The sequence below is a fragment of the Schistocerca gregaria genome, chromosome X (genome assembly GCF_023897955.1).
Source record: "Schistocerca gregaria isolate iqSchGreg1 chromosome X, iqSchGreg1.2, whole genome shotgun sequence".
Classification (NCBI taxonomy): domain Eukaryota; kingdom Metazoa; phylum Arthropoda; class Insecta; order Orthoptera; family Acrididae; genus Schistocerca; species Schistocerca gregaria.
Window position 1 is genome coordinate 472,522,041 of NC_064931.1, and position 21,054 is coordinate 472,543,094.

A 21,054-nucleotide genomic window follows, 5' to 3' on the forward strand; every position below is an offset into this window, starting at 1 on the left:
GCATCTGCAGCGGCAATCTGAGCAGCAGTTGGCACCACAGTGCCGCAACAGACTGTTTTAAATCGGTTACTTCAAGGTTAGCTCAGAGCCAGACGCTCTGTAACGTGCATTTCACTGACCTTAAAGTCCTTCCATTTGCGATTTCAGTGGTGTCAAGCGAGAGACCATTGGAGGGCAGGATCCAGCTCTGTTGTGTTTTCTGATGAATGCTGGTTCGGCCTCAGTGCCAGTGATGGCTGTGTGTTGGTTAGGAGGAAGGCAGTTTGGTGCCTGCAACCAACGTGTCTGCGTGCAGGAAACACTGGATCTACACCGTAGGTTCTGGTCGGGGGTGTGATTTCGTATGACGGACGACAATCATCCACAAACAGCATTAACCGTCCTTCTGTTGACTGACCAAATGCAACAGGTATAGGACTCCATCCGACAGATTGACATGTTCGCTTGCTTGCATTCAACATACTGGCGGTTACACCGCTATTAATATACCACTATTTCACATTTGCAATGGCTTATCTCGCGCTTACCTTTGATCTTGCAATGTTGATCACTTAAATATGTTACTTAGACAAAGGTATTCCCGAAATTTGACTACTGTAATTATTTTTTGGTGCTGAGATTTTTTTCCGTCGATGTATTTGTGGGCCGCCAATGTCGGACAACAATGCGCTAAATTTCTTTCGCTGAACGTTATAACTGTTAGGCAACTCTCCTCTTGCGGTTATCTTTTTCTCCTTTTTAAATGATTCGTTAAATAATACTTAATTTTGATTTGTTTAATTCAGATGTAGGTTTTTTCATAGACAATTTCTTCGACAAACCTTTTATAAAAGCTAATATCGCGCTCTAACTCCTGTTTTAAAAAAAAAAGTATGGTAAAAGTACCCCACAGTACACCATCAAAGATGTTGTAGAACTTTTTTGTAGAAGATATTTGACAAAAATCTTCCACAGTGTAATACGCGCGTTAGGTACTGCTGGTATTAGGTTCGTGAAGAGAATTGAACTGCCAAGCATCTGCACAGAGCTCTGCATTATCTTTGATCATTGATATCTCTACTATTTCTTGTTTACGATCACGAAGTCCTCACTCACGCTGCTTATGCGCTTATATTTAGGGTGTTGTAAAGTTGATGCATTAAGTTGTTCTGAAAGCGGTGCTGATGTTCAAGGTAATAAAAGCAGGTTAAAAGCTGGGCGCTATCTGGGGAAGTTATCCTTGCATTACTGAGTATATATATATATATATATATATATATATATATATATATATATATATATATATATATATACATATATATATAGAGAGAGAGAGAGAGAGAGAGAGAGAGAGAGAGAGAAAATTTAAATAAAAAGAAATAAATCAGTTTATATTTGGACATTTATTTTAACATTGATCATTGTTCCGTTAAAATTTCAGCAAATTAAACTTGATTCATAACTAAACTGTTGCCTTATTTAGGATTGTGCAAATGTGAGTTTGTAATCTTACGGAACACATCAAATATGGAGCCAAGATTGGGAGACTGCATACAACACTGCATTCATAAAATAATACATGAAGAACGTTGAAACATATGCAAGAGGAAATTAACCAAAACCAGCCGATTCAATTTTCACCCAAAGAAGTTACGTTCGTAGCGCAATCCTGTCCGTCATGAAATTACCACACACTGGTATACTAAATTCATACTAACTCTCTGTGAAATCTTCTCGAAAAGAATAGCTGAGGGCTACTTTGTTGATTACACCACATGATTCACGTGGTCAACTTGGTTTACAGAAAGAGTGTAACTCCACAATAATTTTGATAATTAAAATAAATTACATCGAAACGCAATTTACAAAAGAAAAACCTCGAACTGGTTACTATCGTCATACAATTAACCAGATGGGTCAAACAATTATATAAGCACGTGGTACTGGCCTCACAAAGTACACCCCACGTGGGTTGAACATAAAGAAAAGTTGCCATATTGAAAATTTTTGTCAATACTAAACGTTATAATCTCACGTACATTCGCATAGTTAGACTTACGGATCATCAACGTGTGGTTCCACGTTGCTCACAAAGTAGTGACAAAGCAACTACTGGAAGATATTCTGAACTTCACACTCGAATTACACTGCATTGCAATTAAGATAACATAAGATATTTTAGATCTAAACCTGAAACAAAGGTGATTTAATTTTCAGTTAGGTTGAACTTAAGAAATCCATTGTCCTACGGACTTAGCAGGGACGCGCTTAGCCGGAGATCTTACCACTTCAGATGCTCGCTGCAGACCGACTGGCGTGGGCCCCTACCGAGGGTGCCTCACAGATACAATCGGAAGTGACCACAGAGGCAGCTTCCTATACCAACATGACAAGGGATGGACAGGACCATACCAAGAATATAAACTTCTTTGCTTTTAGAAAGCGTAGCTACCTGTTCCGACGTTGGTCCTACTGTTCTCTAGCAGACAGGCTTGTCTGATACCATCATGCATGCAACTAGAAATACATTTGCTCATTCATCCTATCACACAGAAGGAAAGAGGGATGACAGTATCTTATCATATACACTATATAAAAGAAAGCGGATGTAGGTTCCATTTGGGACTGTGTGACATGAATTACATATAAACTGTGTTTTAAAGTGTAGTAGTGTGACAGATCGTTCTTGTTTATGTGTAAAAGCAACACGTTCCACTGCTCAGTCTCCTCCCAGATAGTCAGAAACACCACAGTTAATTTAGAAGTGGAATGTGTGGCGAAAATGACAACAGATTTAAGAAATTAACATGAAAGGAATCCAACAGAGAGAATTAAGTGTATCCTTGCTTGAGGTATACTGACTGTACACGCGAGTACCTGTTGCTGTAAAGCTGTCGATATTCAGGACAGCATACGCCGATTCTTTTTACTTTGTTTCATAGACTAAACGAATGATATAGAAGCATATATTAGGAAGACAAGGTTACAAGGGAAGTGACAACGAAATATTAATGTTTTTATCTCTGTATTTATCATTTTTATGCACCTTTATGTAACATTTCTGACGATGAAGGCTTCCTTCTGCGAAACGCGTCGATTTCCATGCTTTTGCATGGTGGAAGGTGGTTGAACCTACATTTTAACATTGGTTAAGATCACCTGTGTTTCGCATAGCGTGTTTTTCGAACAGTCGGCATTACTTTTGTGACGTGCTATGCCGATCTCTGTGCTCTATCTTCGAGGTCTCTTTGATGTTATCTTTCACGAATATTACGAAACAATGCATACTTCCTGTGTTGTCGTGCTGTTGCCATGGCCAGAACATCCTTCAAGTCTATAATCGATTGGAAACATCTGGTCGTGGGCTTAGAGACGGGTATGCTGCCATTCGCCAATCAATGCTAATGATGATTTCTGGCACAATGTTTAAGCAGCGTGGAATGACATACTCGTACCAGTCATCCAGTTCATTTAGACTGCATGCACAGAAGAGTTTAGCCGTTGTCGCTGTCAGTGTTGGCAGCTCTATACTAAATGCGCACGCTATATACCCAAATGTCACCTAAAAATTTAATTGGGTATTCATCTTACACTGCTGTAGATGAAAAGTAAGTAAAATTTCGTTATTGTGTTCTCCCTGTTGCAATTTTAATGGCCAGCAGTCAAGTTTCTTAATATCCGTATATTAAAGAAGGTATACATTTTCCTTTTTGTGTTCACAGGAGCAACTTAGAAAACCTGCACAACATTGTGTGATTTTGTTTGTAATGGCAAAAATTTATGTGTGGGTGCTAAGACTGCCAAAGTGCACGATACTTCTCATCTTATTTCATTCGTTGTCACTGATTCTCGATTGTAACTAATGAACTTCTCTATTTAGTACTGAACAGTGGCAGGCGAGAAATTAGGGTGTACTGTAATGGTCATAATTGTCTTTCTTTACAGTCCCAGTTAAAGCTGAGGCCGATGGGGATGGTGTGGGCCAGGCAGGCTACCCCACGGAAAGAAAACCAAACATAAAACAGGAACAAGGTAAGTAATTGGGCTAATTAATTGGAATTTGGTAACTAGGATAGATCGTGACAGCGAAATCAGTGAAGTACCAAGCCGTTTTCGTATCAGGGCATCGCCATTCATCGGTTCGTGAAAATTAAACATTTAGAAGAAATTACAATTGAAAATAGTCTAAGCCTTCACTGTATACAGGAAATGAGTGCCGCACAATGGCAGGACGTTGCAGAATTATCAGATTTCTTTAAATTCGATAGTCATTTACATGTTCGAAACTGGCTTTTGTCACATTTTTCGTTTCGTAATTTCGATTAATAGCCTCAAGTCAAATTTACTCATTCAGAAACGTTTCGTGGTGGCTCTGAACACTATGGGACTTAACATCTATGGTCATCAGCCCCCTAGAACTTAGAATTACTTAAACCTAACTAACCTAAGAACATCACACAACACCCAGTCATCACGAGGTAGAGAAAATCCCTGACCCCGCCGGGAATCGAACCCGGGACCCGGAACGTTTCGTGGTGCATACTGTAAATGTTATCAGTCTTACTGATTTTCTTATTTCCCATGTCAGTTAAGTTTTCGAAACTGCCTTTACTAGAACACACTACATTTCCCTTATTTAAAACTTATGATATTAACGTTGATTTGAGATTTTCTTAAATAATTCGATGTCAAATCTGTTGAATAGGGTGCATGTTTCAACGATTCGTGATTCTGTTTCACTCTTTTGCAAGAGAATCGTTGCCGACACACATGTTGTCCTCGTTAACAATGAGAATTTAATTTAATTTTACACCAAAATCATTTAAAGTTTATTGAAAAAGCTTCATCATTGGTAGTTCTGTCAGTATAGTATACTTAATATGTTCGTGTGCTTTGCTATTTATAATTTAAAAAACAGTTTTATTATCAAGCTTCTCGATATTTCTTAAGAGTGGCGTTTTTGATTTTACAGGACTCATTATATTGTATATTGTCTCTCTACTTTTTTAGTCGTAATTTATTCATTATTATTAAGATTAAATGTTGCTCTCTCGTACTATATACAATCTTACATTAAAAGTACTCGGAAGTCGATATTTTGTTTGATGGTCGTATCCATGTTTCGCGACATCGCGGTGAACGCACATTGGAAGCGTGTATACGTCATCGCCATACTGGCGTATCACCTGGCATGATGGTATGGGGTGCCATTGGTTACACGTCTCGGTCACCTCTTGTTCGCATTGACGGCACTTTGAACAGTGGACGTTACATTTCAAATGTGTTACGACCCGTGGCTCTACCTTTCATTCGATTCCTGCGAAACCCTACATTTCAGCAGGATAATGCACGACCGCATGTCCTCTAGGGGCGTTTCTGGATGCAGAAAATGTTCGACTGCTGCCCTGGCCAGCACATTGTCCAGATCTCTCACCAATTGAAAACGTTTGGTCAGTGGTGGCCGAGGAACTAACTCGTCACAATACGGCAGTCACTACTCTTTATGAACTGTGGTATCGTGTTGAAGCTGCATGGCAGCTGTACCTGTACACGCCATTCAAGCTCTGTTCGACTCAATGCCCAGGCGTATCAAGGCCGTTATTACTGCCAGATGTGGTTGTTCTGGGTACTGATTTCTCAGGATCTATGCACCCAAATTGCGTGAAAATGTAATCACATTCAGCTCTAGTATAATATATTTGTCCAATGAATACCCGTTTATCATCTGCATTTCTTCTTGGTGTAGCAATTTTAATGGCCAGTAGAGTAGCAGTCTGGTGGCGACAGTGCGATTCTACACACAATTTTTTGCCAAATTGTACCTCAGCCAAGTTGTATTTCGGCGAGGCGTTTTGTTTTTACTCTGAACGCTGGTTGCTGTTTCGTTTCTTGTGCCGTCGTCCCTGCAGTCCTTCCAACTTTAGTATCGGTCGAAAGTGAATTTTCACAAGGCCTGAACCCAACGTCGATCTTCTGCTGCTCATGCACTCTCCTTGTACTTTCTTAATCACTGTAAGGTTGCTACCGCAGTTAGGTACAAGGGTTCAAGGGTTGCCTAGGTTACAAACCGTCGTCCTTGTTGTGCCCTTACCGGCGCCTCTGCATCGTAGAAAATCGTTGATCTTGTACATTCGTATCCCATATACATTTTCAGTTGTTGTCCGCCGCATAGTCGTGGGCAGTTGACGATTGTTTCTTGCAAGAGATTTGAGTACAAAAATCTTTTCTTCTGATCTACCTGAAGCTTAATGTCTAATTTACACCTCTTAATTCTTTACTTGCTTTGGCGTCGTATCTCTGCGTTACAATCCTAGTTTCTCTGTCAGGTTCCAATTTGTTCCTGATATCTTACGCTAATGAGACTCATTACGTTCGTAATGTGTGGTGTCGTGGGGCATGTTAGTATGTCATGATATTGGATCCGTTTCATCTTTGCAAACTCTAGACAGCATGTTAGTTGCTACATAAAAAAATTTAAGCTAGTTCTCATTTCTCTGTCTCTTCTTTTCCTCAGACTCCAGGTCACGTCCAGTCTGAAACATACTTGAAGGCTTCTTTGATAATATTTACTGATGCCCATAAGTGATCATTCATCATATCTTTTAATATGGCTTGCATGATGGAGTCCTTAACTTTTACCTATCTCATTGTATGCTCGGTTCGTTCTGTTTATACCATTTGGTTTGAGTGGTGAACACCGTTCTTTAGGTCTGGAAAGCTCTTGCTCTTCCACCTATGTTTGACACTGTGCAGCCCTGGTTCAAAGAGAAGTGTAATGCTCTCAAAAGTAACGATACCTTTTCCCATGTCCATCACAGCTTGTCTTTGATTCAGAAAATCCGCACCTATTCTCCGTCCATCGTTAATTTCGGTATGATAACGAAAGTGGCTTCGATCATTTGAGCTTGACACGAAACAGTTAACCTTGTTTGTTTATTGACAACCGCAGCACGATTTTTAGTAAGACCCTTCACTTTAATCTTCTAGTTTTCAAGAACAGTAATTCTTCATTAGCACTGCATTGGTTAAATAAGTTCTCCGGAATCGTGATTAGCTCCTTCTGCTGTCTGCGACTACATTAATTGGGATTTTTGCTATCATGTCCTTAACAACTGGTTGGATCTGGACTGGTTTGCTGTCTTCTTCGTCATTTCCATGCATGTAAACATCCTTTATTTAATCTTGGATCCTTTCAGGATTTTTACCTTTGATTTCGAACATTCTGTCGGATATGCCTCGACCTCTCTCTCTCTTCTACAACTTCCTGAACTATCGCGTTCTCGCTTCCCGAGAACGGGGTCCCGGGTTCGATTCATGGCGGGGTCAGGGATTTTCACATGCCTCGAGATGACTGGGTGTTTGTGTTGTACTGATCATGATCATGAAAGTGGTGTGATTGGGCTGAGCAAAGGTTCGGAATTTGTACGGGCGCTGATAACCGCGCAGTTCAGCGCCCCACAAACCAATCATCCCCAATAATCGCATCAAAATCCCTTATTATGTCACTGTATCTTCCATCATTGTACACATTGGGACCTGTGAGCAGCTGTAGTTTATTTTCAACTTCTGTCGACTGTGTATTGTCCTCCTCCAGTTCGTTTCCCGTGGTCTTGGCCACAAATAACTAGGAAATTGTAATTACTTCGTCCCTATTCTCTTCTCTCATTGTGCCTGCCTCTGGTAGTTCGTTTTCTTTGTCAGTATCCTCCCAATTAATTTCTTCCCAGCATGATATTGGTGGTTTCCTGTCTTCGTTTGATCCCTGTGATCCTATTTGCTAATTTATTACCTGTTGTGACAAAATGTTTATTTCTGTCGATGGTACATTATCCTCTTGGAATCGTCTCTCCCTAGTTTTAGTATTAAATAACTCTGCAATGCTAATTACTTTGCCTTTTAACTCGACTGCCGTTAAGCCTCCTTCATTTTGTTCGGGTAGTCCGTTGTTTGCGAAATTATCCCAATTAATTCCTGTCCAACCCGATGTTTGCGGTATCTCGACTTCTTTCGGTCCCTGCAGTTCTTTTCTTTCATCTTTCATCTTTCGTAATAGAGTATATATTTCTTTTGTTACGTTACGTTGCTGTTGCTGCTTGCTTGGGTAGGTGCACTGTTCTTGATTTCAGCGCTCTCTCGTTAATTCGAACGTTAATTGGGGTTGGTGGCCTTATCTCTATGTCTTCTTTCTGTCCTTTCTGTCTATGTTCGACTTGGTCACACGGGTTTCGTTGCTGGTAATTTGTCGGCCTTTTTGTCCTCAAGTAACCATAACCATTACCATTATTCCCTCTGTAGCAATTACTGTCATTCCTGGGTAGATAACCATTGCCATTTCTTGTTCCGTACCCGTACCCATTTCTCTGTTGGAATCGATTATCATTTTTTGACGCGAAGTTATCACACGGTTCGTAATAGCTGGCATTCCTTCGTGCGGACTCCGATGCATTTCGCGGTCTTTCATTCACGATTTTACGCGGGTTTTGCTTTTTGTCTTGCCTCATCGTCCGAGAGTATGAGTTCTAGTTCTCTGAAAATTCTTTTGAAGGCTTCCAGGTCATTGCCTCCGTGCCCTACAAATGACTGTTGGTATTTTAGTGGCAGCTTCATGGTACACTATTTAATCGATTCTCCATCGCTGTATGGCACATCCAAACATTGATTTTTCTTTGCCATTGCTTCGAAAAATTTTACAGGACTCTTCTCTCCGGAATTCTCGAAGTATGGATTTTGTAACAGTTCATACTTCACCCTGTTTTGCACTTCACTCCACCAACAGTGTGAGAGAAATTTATCTCTGCTACGTTTTGCATCGTTTCTCTTACTGTTCCGGACATATGGGCACATATGAAATCTAGTTTGTGCGCTAATGTTCAGTGCTCTGGTAGTTATACTCTGAATTGATCAATCTAGGTTTCTTTCATGGAAATGCTGAAACTTCCTTACAGTGAGGAAATGATTGTTGTCGTACCTCGTCATGGTACCGTACGAAATTCGAGAATCCTCACCGCTTCTGATCCCGATAATTTCATGTGTATGTCCTTCAGTTTGTGGTAAATCCATTGGATATTACCAACTGTAACTTTCGCCTAGTCCTGCATGATATCGTTGTAATGGAACGCAATAATTTTCTTCCATCGGCTCCGTGTGAGTGTCGGTATGCTTTACGCTATAACCTTCGCGTCTTTGCATATCCCTGTCACGTACTGGCTCGGTGTCTTGCTTGCCGCTTCATCATGTGGTCCGAATTGTTCCGAAAAGTAAGCATGTGGTACCCGATGATTGCGTGGTGTCATCTGCTCTTCGTAAGTTTCAAAATGTGCCTGTGGCATCGCAGGTGGTCGGATATCGCGTAATTTCTTCTCCGCCTGTGATTGGAGTTTCATTTGCGTGAAATCTCTTTTAATTCCTTGTGAAACTTTTTGCCTTTCTGGTGGCGTTATTGACTCTGAAGTTGTTACGGATTCAGAGCTTTTATGAACTTGATCACTTCGCTCTTGTATAGTTCGCAACAGTTCTTCTCTAAAATTTTCGGATTGATTCCTCGTTTTCGCTTCTGTTCTCACGATGCGAGTATCTTAACTCTTCAGAACCATTTCTGTGATGCGTTTTCGCAACACACTATCTTCAACTGTTTGTTGTGCTGACCTCGCTGCTTGGCGTGTAATTTCATTAATCAGTTTGGTTATCTTTCCAATTTCACCATGAGTATCATCACGTAATGTTTTGATTTCGGTCAGTGTGTCGTCATGCAACGCTTTTATTTCGGTCTGAGTGTCATTCCGCAATGTCTGTACGTCCGCTTGGACCTTGTCAATTTCTGTTCTTAATTGCGTGTGACCTATTATTAAATTTGGGCTCCCATCTCCCGATTCTTTTGCCTCTTCCTCAATGTGACGTAATTGTTTTTTAATTTCACGCAGTTGTTTCGCTGATCCCGTACTCTGCTCACGTATCTGTTGTCTTATCTCTCTGTTTCGTATCGTTATGGTTCGCATTAACTGCTGGAGAATTTCCGACAAATTAACTGGTCCTACTACTTCTTCCAACGTGCTCCGTTCTCTTGTCTCTCTGCAACTGACTGCATTGAACCATGTGGTGACACATTTCGACTTGCATTGCCTGTACTTGGTTGTGAGGAAAGTCTTATTGCATCTACTATGGTTTCTACGTATTCAAGGTGTTCCCCATCTTCTTGCACCTCTGCAATTTGTTGGTCACGCTTACGGCGTCTTGTTGCTATGTATTTAGGTCCTACAGCACATTATGATCTATTTCTCGCACCATTGTGTCGTCTGTTGTTCTGTCCTGAGATTCCCGTATGTTATCCTGCTGGATGTCTACCTCACTATTCGGTCAAGGTCTCGATCTGCCATTGCTAATCTCTCTGATTCCCATCTTTGCAATTATAACTGACTAGCCTTACTTCGCGTAATCATGCGGTCATGCGACCATACTCGCTTCATAAACGCATTACCTTCACCCTTTCTCTACTGTTGCTAATTCCCTTAACACAATAACAGGGCTGAAGACTGTCACTTTCCAGTTGGGATAAACCCAGTTACCAAAGCTGTGTCGGCCACTTGTGCGCTTGCAAGAAAAACTTAAAGCTAACAATGTCGTTACAACTATGCTATGGGGATACTGCATACATCTCTCAGTGCACTGCATGTCTATGTCTCCTTATTACTTGTCAGTAGCCACTAATATTTACAATTGATTGATACAACACAAAACAATTTCACGAAATTTTTTTAAAGAGGATATTCTTTATGTCCTAGTAATTACATATGGTTGACCACTTTACCTTGGTATTTTACCATACTAGAGGGGTCGCCATTATATAACACGTGTGAGACAGTTTCTGATCTATCTTACTACCACAGTTGTGCAAGGACTCTCTGTGAGTGTGTTATTAATTTGGAGTTAAACCTACGGCCTATAAGGTAGGAAGATATCATCTCACGGAGTTCAGAAGAGTGCAGCAGTATGGACAGTGATGTAATCAGGCAATAATTTCAATGTCGATCCCACCACTCCCCCCGTAAAGGAAAAGTTACCGCTAACAGAAATTAGTGTACGGCTTCAGGCATAACTGTATGTTAGCGAAAATGAAAATCATAGATTTTTGTTATTGAGTTTTATTTTTATTCTAAGTATGGCTTTATGAAATAACAATGATAGCAAAATTACGTACAGAATGGAAATATATTGCGGTTGTCAACTGTGAAGCGAAGTTCCTAGCGGTTATAAGGTTCTTTAATGGTAGGATGATTCATGACAGTGTTTGGGGGTCGATAAAATACGAGTCAATGAAATACAATTGGGGCCAGAGATATCAATTATTCTAAAATGCACAACGGAAATACCAAAAATTGAATTGGGGTCGGTAAAGAGCAATCAAAAAGAGGTTCACAGTTTAAAAAATTCCATAACTTAAGAGTATAAAGCACTCTACCATGGTTGATAAATTCTTTTTGTTAATCTTGGTATGTTGCTCTTCTGCTTCAGTTAAGCCCTATAATCGTGAATATGTTTAACTACAGGTCATGGATGAATGCATTACAATTAGGAAAGACGGAGACGATCGCAGAACTGAGTGTCAATTGAATATCATTTGCTGACGTAGCGCAAGCACTCATGTTTACCTTCCTTCAGTGGTGACAGTGGCTGCTGTTGGCGCGATCTGTGAACCTGAGAATCTGTTCTAAGACTCTGTCGACTGTTCAACACCAGTTGGATACATTTCCTACATCTTTGGTAAAGCCCAGACTCCTAATTATTTGCTAGCTAAGTTAATTGGCATGGTACACGCTATTTGGCTGGAATAGTGCATACGCCGTTGCCCTCAAATCGTTAGAAAGCGTTAACTGTCAAGGCTCAGTGCGATTCTCCACACTAGGAGACTTTGCAGTCTAACTCCTTATGAATTAAGACGAGGCTGTGAACAAGTGTTCACATAATGACTCTCGCAATCGTCTCGGCATGGTGCGAGTCATCTTGCACAAATACTCGACGATTTCCTGCAAGAGAAGAAACCAATTAATCTGTCTGCAATTTGCCTATATCAAAGCTGGTGGCCACGCATTTTCTTTCTTGCCAATCAGAGCATTTGCACTTGCTATGACTCCACCCACTAGAGTTTTTGTAGCCTACCATAGGCGTCTTTTCTTCTGTAGGGCAGAGTTTAACTTCTGCTACATAATACTGAGATAAGCAGCCTTTTCTTTCATGTGAGTTTTAACGCAGATGGCTACAGTGAGTCACCAATGTTTTGAGTTGGGTTTCTCCGGACGTTTATCTGGCATTTCCCTCTGTGTTCCTGTAGACAGGTTTCCCGAAGTCTCATCGCTAAAAGCAGGCACCATGGATGCTTTTGCTGGCGGCCTACACAGTGGCTCCAGCATCTCATTGTGTACGCTAGGTGTCATGCTGTGAAAATTTCAGCTGAATGTGGACGGGCATTCCCTTGTAAGAGTTCTTCTTCCCTCAGAAATGCGTCTCATAGCTTGGGTCTCGGAAATTACTTGCAAGATATTACTTGTATGTGTGTTAGTGGTTTATACTCATGAAATGTCAATTTGTTTATTTGCTTCACTGATCAGTAAAATTTATACATTTTCACGTAACTGTGTCATGTGACATACCGAGTTAACCGGAACTGTTTCACGAATTCAGTGTAAAGTGGATTGTTTGTTTGACACCATACACAGTTTCAGTCTCTCTAAACTATCGCCTCATCCGGGAAACAACAGAACAATTCACGTTAAGTCATAAGGCCCCAATAGTTTTCGACTCCTCCTTCCATTCTTCCTATGGCCCTAGCCCTCAGATTGTATGGTAGACATCTTCTCTCTGCCACACTGCACCATCTGTGACTGTGTACACAGCGGTTGTGGATTTGAGACTACCTGGCAAACAGCACTCCGTTTGACAGGTGCCCTGATGTCATCATTGGCGTTGTTTCCCGTTGACTTGGTTCAAATGGTTCAAATGGCTCTGAGCACTATGGGACTCAACATCTTAGGTCATAAGTCCCCTAGAACTTAGAACTACTTAAACGTAACTAACCTAAGGACATCACACACACCCATGCCCGAGGCAGGATTCGAACTTGCGACCGTAGCAGCCCCGCGGTTCCGGACTGCAGCGCCAGAACCGCACGGCCACCGCGGCCTGCTTTCCCGTTGACTGAAATGCCACTTTCCATGTAGAGCATGATCGTACAGATATCTGTTGACAGTTTGTGTGATTGTATCGTGAATGAGACACAGGACGGGGAAACAGCTGTTTGTTACTTTAATTTTTGACTCCAGTGCACGTAAACAGTCCCACTCATATTGCATACTGCACTTTAGCACCAGCGTGTTAAGCGCTTTCAGATTTCGTTATTACATCAGTCCCCATCTCGTTCTAAGTCTAAGTTCACACACTTTCGAGTTGCTGGAAGGCATGTTGTAAGTATTAGCAAAGTGAAATACTCTGGAACCACTTAATTACAGCTTGGCATGTTGAGGAAAAATTGATGGTTGCTGTGGATATTCGTGCCGCGTTTCTTGAACACACAGTTCAGGTATCTGCTGCTGCTGCTGGTATGAAGGAGACTCGAATGGTAGATACGATAAATCTGTTGGGCTACTGTGGGGTGCTGCTGTTGTGGTGGTGCAGACAATAGAAACTCAAACACTTGCTTGTCCTGGTCCACTATTTCCGGTGGTGCCATGTTAAAGGGCATTGATCTTTTAAAAACAAAAATATTAAGTAAAGACACACAAAAAATCTTTGACTAAGACGTACAAACCACCAATGATGAAACTAACACAACTGCAATAGTGACAAAAAGGGGCGAGGGGGAGGTGGAACTTGACTGTAGTCTTTTTACTGCTCTCGAGAGAAAGGCGGAGTGGTTGGTTGTCCCGCCATTTTTAACGCATACAATTGGCCTGTATGCATGTGTGAACACGTGACAGGTTAAATACTGACCTTGAATGAATTTTCTCCTCCCCTTCTCTTTGTCCATTGTATCTAGCTCCTCCTTTCCACCTCTCTACGTCCCTTTCGTCCCTCTTCCCTTGTTCGTTGTTCTTGCAAATTCAAATTCGGTAATAGTATTCTAATAATAAGCTGATAGGCCATAAATACAATTTTTCTTTTATCTTGCAAACCATATGTATGGAAGAAACGATTTTTCTAATGGTTTAAATGTCCCACTATTATAGTTTAAAAAAAGCACATATTCACATCAGAGCACAGTGCGCCACTTCCTTTCTCGCAGCCGGTTTAACGGAAGACACGCACATTGCTGTTTCAAAAGTGTAACCTATCTCTGTCCATCGTGAGAGGTAATGCCGGAAATGTGGTATTTGCAGCACACTGCTGACTATGTGGATTTAAGAATATTGAATTCGCTAATGATTTCCGGAACTGAGTGTCTCATGCATCTAGCCCCAGCCACCATTCCGCTTTCCAAGCCTGTTAATGACCTTCGTGCGGCCTTAACACATCGAAAACTTTTTTTACATGAGTCACCTGAGTACAAATGACAACTCTGCTCATGTGCTCCCCTTTTATACCGTATGTACACGATACAACTGGAATCTGTATATGTGCATGCCAGTTCCAATGACTTTTTTCACCACAGTGTATATGTTCCTACTATTCCTAACTTACTGCTTCTGAAATACATACCCATCAGTCCAAAAAGTTTAGAGACTGACGTAATAAAAACTAGAGAAAAGTTAAAATGGTGGCTTTGTGCTTCAGGTATTACACACAGTCTCTCGTCACTTCAGTACAACGCACAGAACGTTTATACAGCCATCTGTAACTGTTGTTCAGCTCACACGTCACATTAAATTAACTGTCGGTTAGCAGTGACAATTCATGAGAAATTCTATACTTTATCGTTTTGTGGTATGTTCGTATTAACAACATCTGGTCTGTGCATCCGAGATGATGTTTTTCCAGGAAGTGTCCGTGTTCTGCTTTTGAATCAAGTCACGGCAGGCGCCCACGCGTCTTTTTTTGCCAGGACTCCTTATGAGTCCTACCAAAGTCATAACAGTCTGCAGAATGTCTTCAACACTTGATTTAGAGATACTGACTCGTTCTGATTTGTGACAAAACAATATTGAGACACTACGGCCTCACGAACGCTGCTTCACAATGAGTGTTCAGAATGCTGCATGGGATGCTCATCTGGTATTTACAGTTGTTAGTTCAAACTGCCACCCTAAATACTGCACGGATGTCGTCCATACTCAAGGGATGAAATCATTTTTGGAATTCCTTGGCCGGATGGTGTAAGATGCTTAAGCTTTAGCAAATGAGAAGTACATTTTAATATTGTTAATCCACTCTTGTTACCGTCATGCTCTGTCTTGGACAGCTTAACTGAGGTGTTATATTCTGTTGATACTATCAGTGGAATGTTGTGAGCGTAACCAAACCGACTCGGCGTTCTGGCTTTCCCCAGCAGTGTTCTACTCTGATCAGGTGTGTAAGAAGGCAAGTCTCGAAGGCTGCACACGCGCGAAACTGAAATGGACTCACCATTAACTTACAATTAAAAATGCAGTGAATAATACATTTATAGACGATGGTGAAAGTGACCCACAGCAACATCAATACACAGCTATGCACGTCTAAGTATATTCAGGTACACCCGGCGTAAAGTTCGCATATCGATGGAGGCAACTTTACAGCCGATGTTTCTTTCAGTTCCTGTATTGTGTGTGGATTTGTTTCATAGACCTTTCTCTTCAAGTATCCCCACAGGAAAAAAACAGATGTTTTTAGCTCTGACGAACGTGGTGGTCATAAATGTTTGCTGACAGTTCATTCCTCAGCGAAGACATCATCGACTCGTTCCAGGGATACCATAAACGTGTGGCATGTTACTCCATCTGGAAGAAGCAGTATTACCTTTCATGTTCAGTGAGTTGTTCACAAAATGTATCAAAAATTTTCGTATGCGCAACTGTGTTGACGGCAGTGTCAAGAAATATTGGTCCAATGATGCGCGTTCGTGTTACACACGACACACGATTTTAGTATTCTCCGTAACCCAGTATCTCGTGTTCTGTGAATTCACGGGACCGGAAAGATGAAACCATGCTTCTCATGATGTAATGGAAAGGATCTAAGAAACCATCACTGACGTTATTCAGAAGCCACATGCAGTAATCTACACGTTTCTGACTATCATCCACCGCTAATTGCTACACAACCGCCACACGACATGGCTTCAAATTAAGAGTTTTCAATATCCGCTGGCAAATTCTCTTACTTAACATGCGCGTGTTGGGCCAATTTGCGTCTAGATTTCTTTGGGCTCTGAATAATTGTTCAGCAAATTATACAGTAACGTCTGGTGAGCGAACTGAAGGAATTCTTTGTCATGTTACATCTTACACAGATCCGTAGGTGCGCTAATTTCTTATACAGACTCCGTATTGCTCTCTTTGCTGGTATTCCCCTATACGGATACTTGACTCCGAGAGTTTCCCGAATTTCCTTCATCGAACTTGTTTGCACATATGCTTCCAAAATTTCAATTCTTTCTTCTATCGAGAAAGCCATTTTGCAGACCACAAAGAGAAATGTGAAAATTCACTTATGAAATAAACGGAAATGCTGACTGAAGAGTGCTAACAACTGATTATTGCATAAACTGTCCGTTGTTGTAGCTGTTTACTCTATTTCATTATATATTGCATTCGCATCCAAAGGGGACGCGTGCTTGTTTTAACAGCGCCACCTTGTATAACTGCGTCAGTAAAGATATTTCCTTTCGTTTTCGTAAGCATGCAAGAAATATACGGGAAATTAGATCGGCCTGTTGAATTGACTGGGTGACTCGTAAAACAAAACATTTAATGTTGTGACCCGTATAAAATCAGGGAAGTTGACGATAGCGCTGTACGAAGAGTTTTTAAATCTCTCATTCTACCATACGTGCGACAAGAAAAATTTCTTCACATTACTGATTCGTGGGAAGGTTAGACTGATCAGCTACTTTACGATCGGACCTTTGTAGATGAAAGTAAAGCATGCATCTGCACCGTAAAAATTACCCCACCCAAATATATTATACTTTTACAACCCCATGATGTTCGTTTTTATAAGCAGGTTGAAAGTTTTACAAAAACATGCAAAATGCTCCCGACGTCCTAGAGGCTAGCAGGGAAATCACTTCGAGAGAAGGTTCCATAAAAATATATTATTTAATTTTGCATCAGTTTAGTGCACCTGCTTTCACAGGAATAATCATATACACGTCTTTCGCAACGAAGTGAATTGAAGAAAGAACAATCTCTCTGAATGTAGAGGAACTGCTTTTCACAGTATCGCTTCTGTAGTCCGTATGTCTGCAAGGCAATATCCTTCTTTAAATGTGCGCGATGGTCCACCAATTTGCGTTTCGGTTACTTCTACGACAAATACCATCCTGAATTCAGTTCTAACACAGCAAGTCATGAAAGCGATAGCGAGTAAGACGATTCTCTAATCTATATTATAACTAACGGATTACGTATTTGAAGGAAGTTTATTATAATACTCGTAGTTGATTTATTAAAGAAGCTACAAGGGCGAAAAAGACTATTTTTTATAATTTTGTATGACATAACTACTTAATGATAGTGTACTATGAAATTGAAGAGGAAGAGGTACACAAGTATAATTGTCCCCTAACTGCTAGCATAATGGGCGTGAATTTTAGCCGCTGGTCCACGCTGTCTTGGTTGAAACTTTACTTAAGTTACAGGTATAGTAGGTGCGCATAAAACTTAAGAGTCAGTTTTTTCGGAAATGGGGGGGCCGTCGCCTGAAAAGCCGCTCTCCACGTACTCAGGACAGTTCCCTCTGCTACATAGCTGAGCTTATGCAAAACCCGTGATTGATAGCCGCCCAGTGAGATGTGGCTTTGTTGTGGCTTACATGATGGAAACCGAAGGCTTGGCAAAACAGGGACGATCCAAGCCGCATAAATGCTAATCATCTCTCGACATAAATATGCAGTCTGACAGCCACCACTTCGGAGGAAGGACCTATACCGGTTTACGAGTCTGCACGGATCAACTAGCCGCCACCTCTGAACTCAGCCATTGCGAACTGCAGTCCTGTTGTTCGTACTGAGTCTGATGCTGCTGACTTAGCGTTCTCCAACCGGTGGGTCAGCTGTGCGCCTACTTTAGCTGGCCTCCTACCCCGGTGATCTATAGTTCGAACCCGGAGACGTGCAGCCGCTCAGCCACCATCGCCTGTACACCCAGACTCAATGATGTCTGCCTCCGCTTGCATGCGCAGCCACTGTTGGTGGAAACCGTCTCACCCATCTTGGGTCCATGACGTGATTCCGTGCGTTCTAGCGCGCCCCATCCAGAGCTGCGTGGTTGCGCTAGGCCGTTACGTGTGCCCACCATCAGCAGCACCCTTGCGAGTCGCTGGCGTCATCGTTCCATCGGCCCAGCGATGCCACAAGCTGCCAGTTCCAACAGGTTGCTGGCTGACCGCAGCACTTTCTCGCCGCCGGCCGTATACAGCTAACGCCTTGGGGTTGATGGCTCCTCCGAGCTTCGCCCAGGGTGGTGAACTACTGGCTTCCTGATGATACTCTCCTGGGAATGCAGCCGGATAATGTAGTCATCTTGACACAATATTTTCCCTGGGTTCCTCTGGAAGAGTCCCTGTTCTTAACTGGTAATAACTCGACGATGAAACAACTACGTCGTACCAAACGAGGTAGCGCGGTCGTTAGCATACTGGACTCGCGTAAGGGAGGACGACTCAAGCCCGCACCCCACCATCCAGATTTAGGTTTCCCGTGATTTCTCTACAACTGAGTTATGTCATAAGCTGACATCGACGTAGTTCTTATTTGATGATACGTATTTTGAGCAAAATGGCGGAGTGGCTATGAGAAGCCCCCTTTCCCACATAGTCACCAAACTTTGTGTGGAAGATTTTGAAGACAAGGCGCTCATAACTTCATTTCTAAAACCCACCTGGTTTTTCAAATACTTTGATGATACTTTCATGGTTTCGCCTCATGAAAATGATGCTTTAAATCTTTTTTCCAAAACATTTCAGTTGTCTCCATCCTAGTATGGAATTTATAGTGGAAGTGGAAAAGTATGTTAAACTTTCGTTTGTTGACGTTTTGATTCAAAGAAATTACATTGGGGCTTTGGGGGAGTAGTGTATATCCTAAAACTACTCATACTGGTCGTTATCTGCATGTCACCATCTATCATCCACCACGCCGACGCACAGGAGTCTTGCGGACTTAGGTGATGAGAGCCTATAAAGTTGTTTTTAAGGAGAATGGTCATACCGACCAACAAACACGTTGTGCCTTCAGTTCAGACCGCCGGTGACACCATCAGCTAAGATTACAGCCCTTCTTGGGACTGAGGAAACGAGGAGTATGCATAATTTCTTGTCACTGTGGGAGGGCTTGTATTGGCCAGACTATTATCAGTACAATTCAGCAATGATGTCTAGTACACGATCGTACACTGATTTGCTCCAGCCAGAGAAATCCGCAGTGGCAGAACATTGTCTTAATGAGGCAAACAAGACGTTTTATAATGACACTCCAATAGTTACTCCTCTTTCTCTTTATTGGGAACGTGTTCTAAAGAAATCCACTGAAATTAGATTACCCGATAATATTTTTAGTAGGGACAAGTGTAAGTAAGATGTGGACTGCAATTTCATCTGACATTAAACAACAGCGGTCTTCATTTAGATCAGCGAATTCTTTTAACTGGTGTGGTGCTAGCCATATATCCAAATATCGCTTTCCCTGTTTCTTCCAACTGTACGCTACTATTTCTCTTGCATTTGAGGGCAGCTGTGCTGCTGCTCGTGTTTGCCCGGTGAGTCGGCCGCGGCTTCCGAACAGGTCTCGAAAGTGCAACATAACGACCGACCGCCATGTCATCCTCAGTCGACAGACGTCACTGGACGCGGATACGGAATGGCATGTGGTCAGCATACCGCTCTCCGGTTGTTGTCAGTTTTCGTGACCGTAGTCACTACTTCTCAGTCAAGTAGCTCCTCATTTGGCCTCACAAGAGCCAACTACACCCTGCAACCAACAGCTCTCGGCAGACTCGGGCGATCACCCACCCAATTGCTAGTCAAGCTCGACAGCGCTTAACTTCTTTGATGTGACGGAAACCGGTGTTACCACTGCGACGAGGCCGTTGGCGCGGTGTATAAAGGAGCTGGTAATTCTGCTGAAACTCAGTTACGGCTAGATTGTTCATCAACATACTCACCTAAAGATGGCGGCCAGTTGTTTCTTTGAAATATTGTGCCAAGATGATGACGTTATCCGTCTGTAGACCCGAGATGAGTATCATCAATCATTACGCTGGGAAACTAAATAATTACTGGCTTCCTGAGCTCTGACAACCCAGTCCCACCGCCCACCGTAGACGTAAACTTCCCCTGACTGAAGTAACAGCTTGTGTTAGGTGTAGTCGAGACCGCAGTTTTGTGATTCACATGTTCATTATCTGTCCTCGTGGCCGTAAGAGCTGGTCCATTACTGATATCAAATTTTGCCATAGTCAGCATATCTTTTCAAAGAACTGGCTGCGTCGAAATCAGATAATGTACTAATTATACTCAGTATTCCTACTAAGTCCTCCTACACTGCTGGCCATTAAAATTGCAGTAATATGAAGATGACAATCAATTCGGTTCAAATGGGAATGAAGTGTACTACTAAATGATTAGCATTTCAGCGCAACCGCACAAAGTAGGTAGGTCTACGTGATAAGAAGTATCCGGACACCCCTATGTAATGTGCAGTTGACCATGCCACGAGAGCCGAACCCGCCAGTATAAAAGGTGGCGGGGAGTATTGTGTTGACACAACAGAAGCAGTAACAGCAGACCTCTAATGTGGAGAAGACGTTAGATGTCACTTGAGTAGCAAATCCATCGGGGATAATCTAACTCTTCTGAAGCTGCCCCTTTCGACTACTGGTAATGTTGTTTCTGAAGATAACAGCGTAAGTCCGTCTATACACATGCATGCCCTCCCGGTCTAACGCACGGCTT

At 41.9% G+C, this 21,054-nt stretch overlaps 1 protein-coding gene across 7 annotated transcripts in view; it reads left to right on the top strand.

Moving 5' to 3' along the window:
- LOC126298740 (uncharacterized) overlaps window positions 1-21,054 on the top strand; it is a 374,620-nt gene that overhangs the window by 103,540 nt on the left and 250,026 nt on the right. For 6 of the 7 annotated variants that reach the window (XM_049990183.1, XM_049990179.1, XM_049990178.1 and 3 more), the window contains exon 6: window positions 3,925-4,011. The exons of the other annotated variant lie outside the window; for it this stretch is intronic. In XM_049990183.1, coding sequence (XP_049846140.1) covers window positions 3,925-4,011 — 87 coding nt within the window. The remainder of the gene's footprint in view (window positions 1-3,924; window positions 4,012-21,054) is intronic. 7 annotated transcript variants of the gene reach the window in all.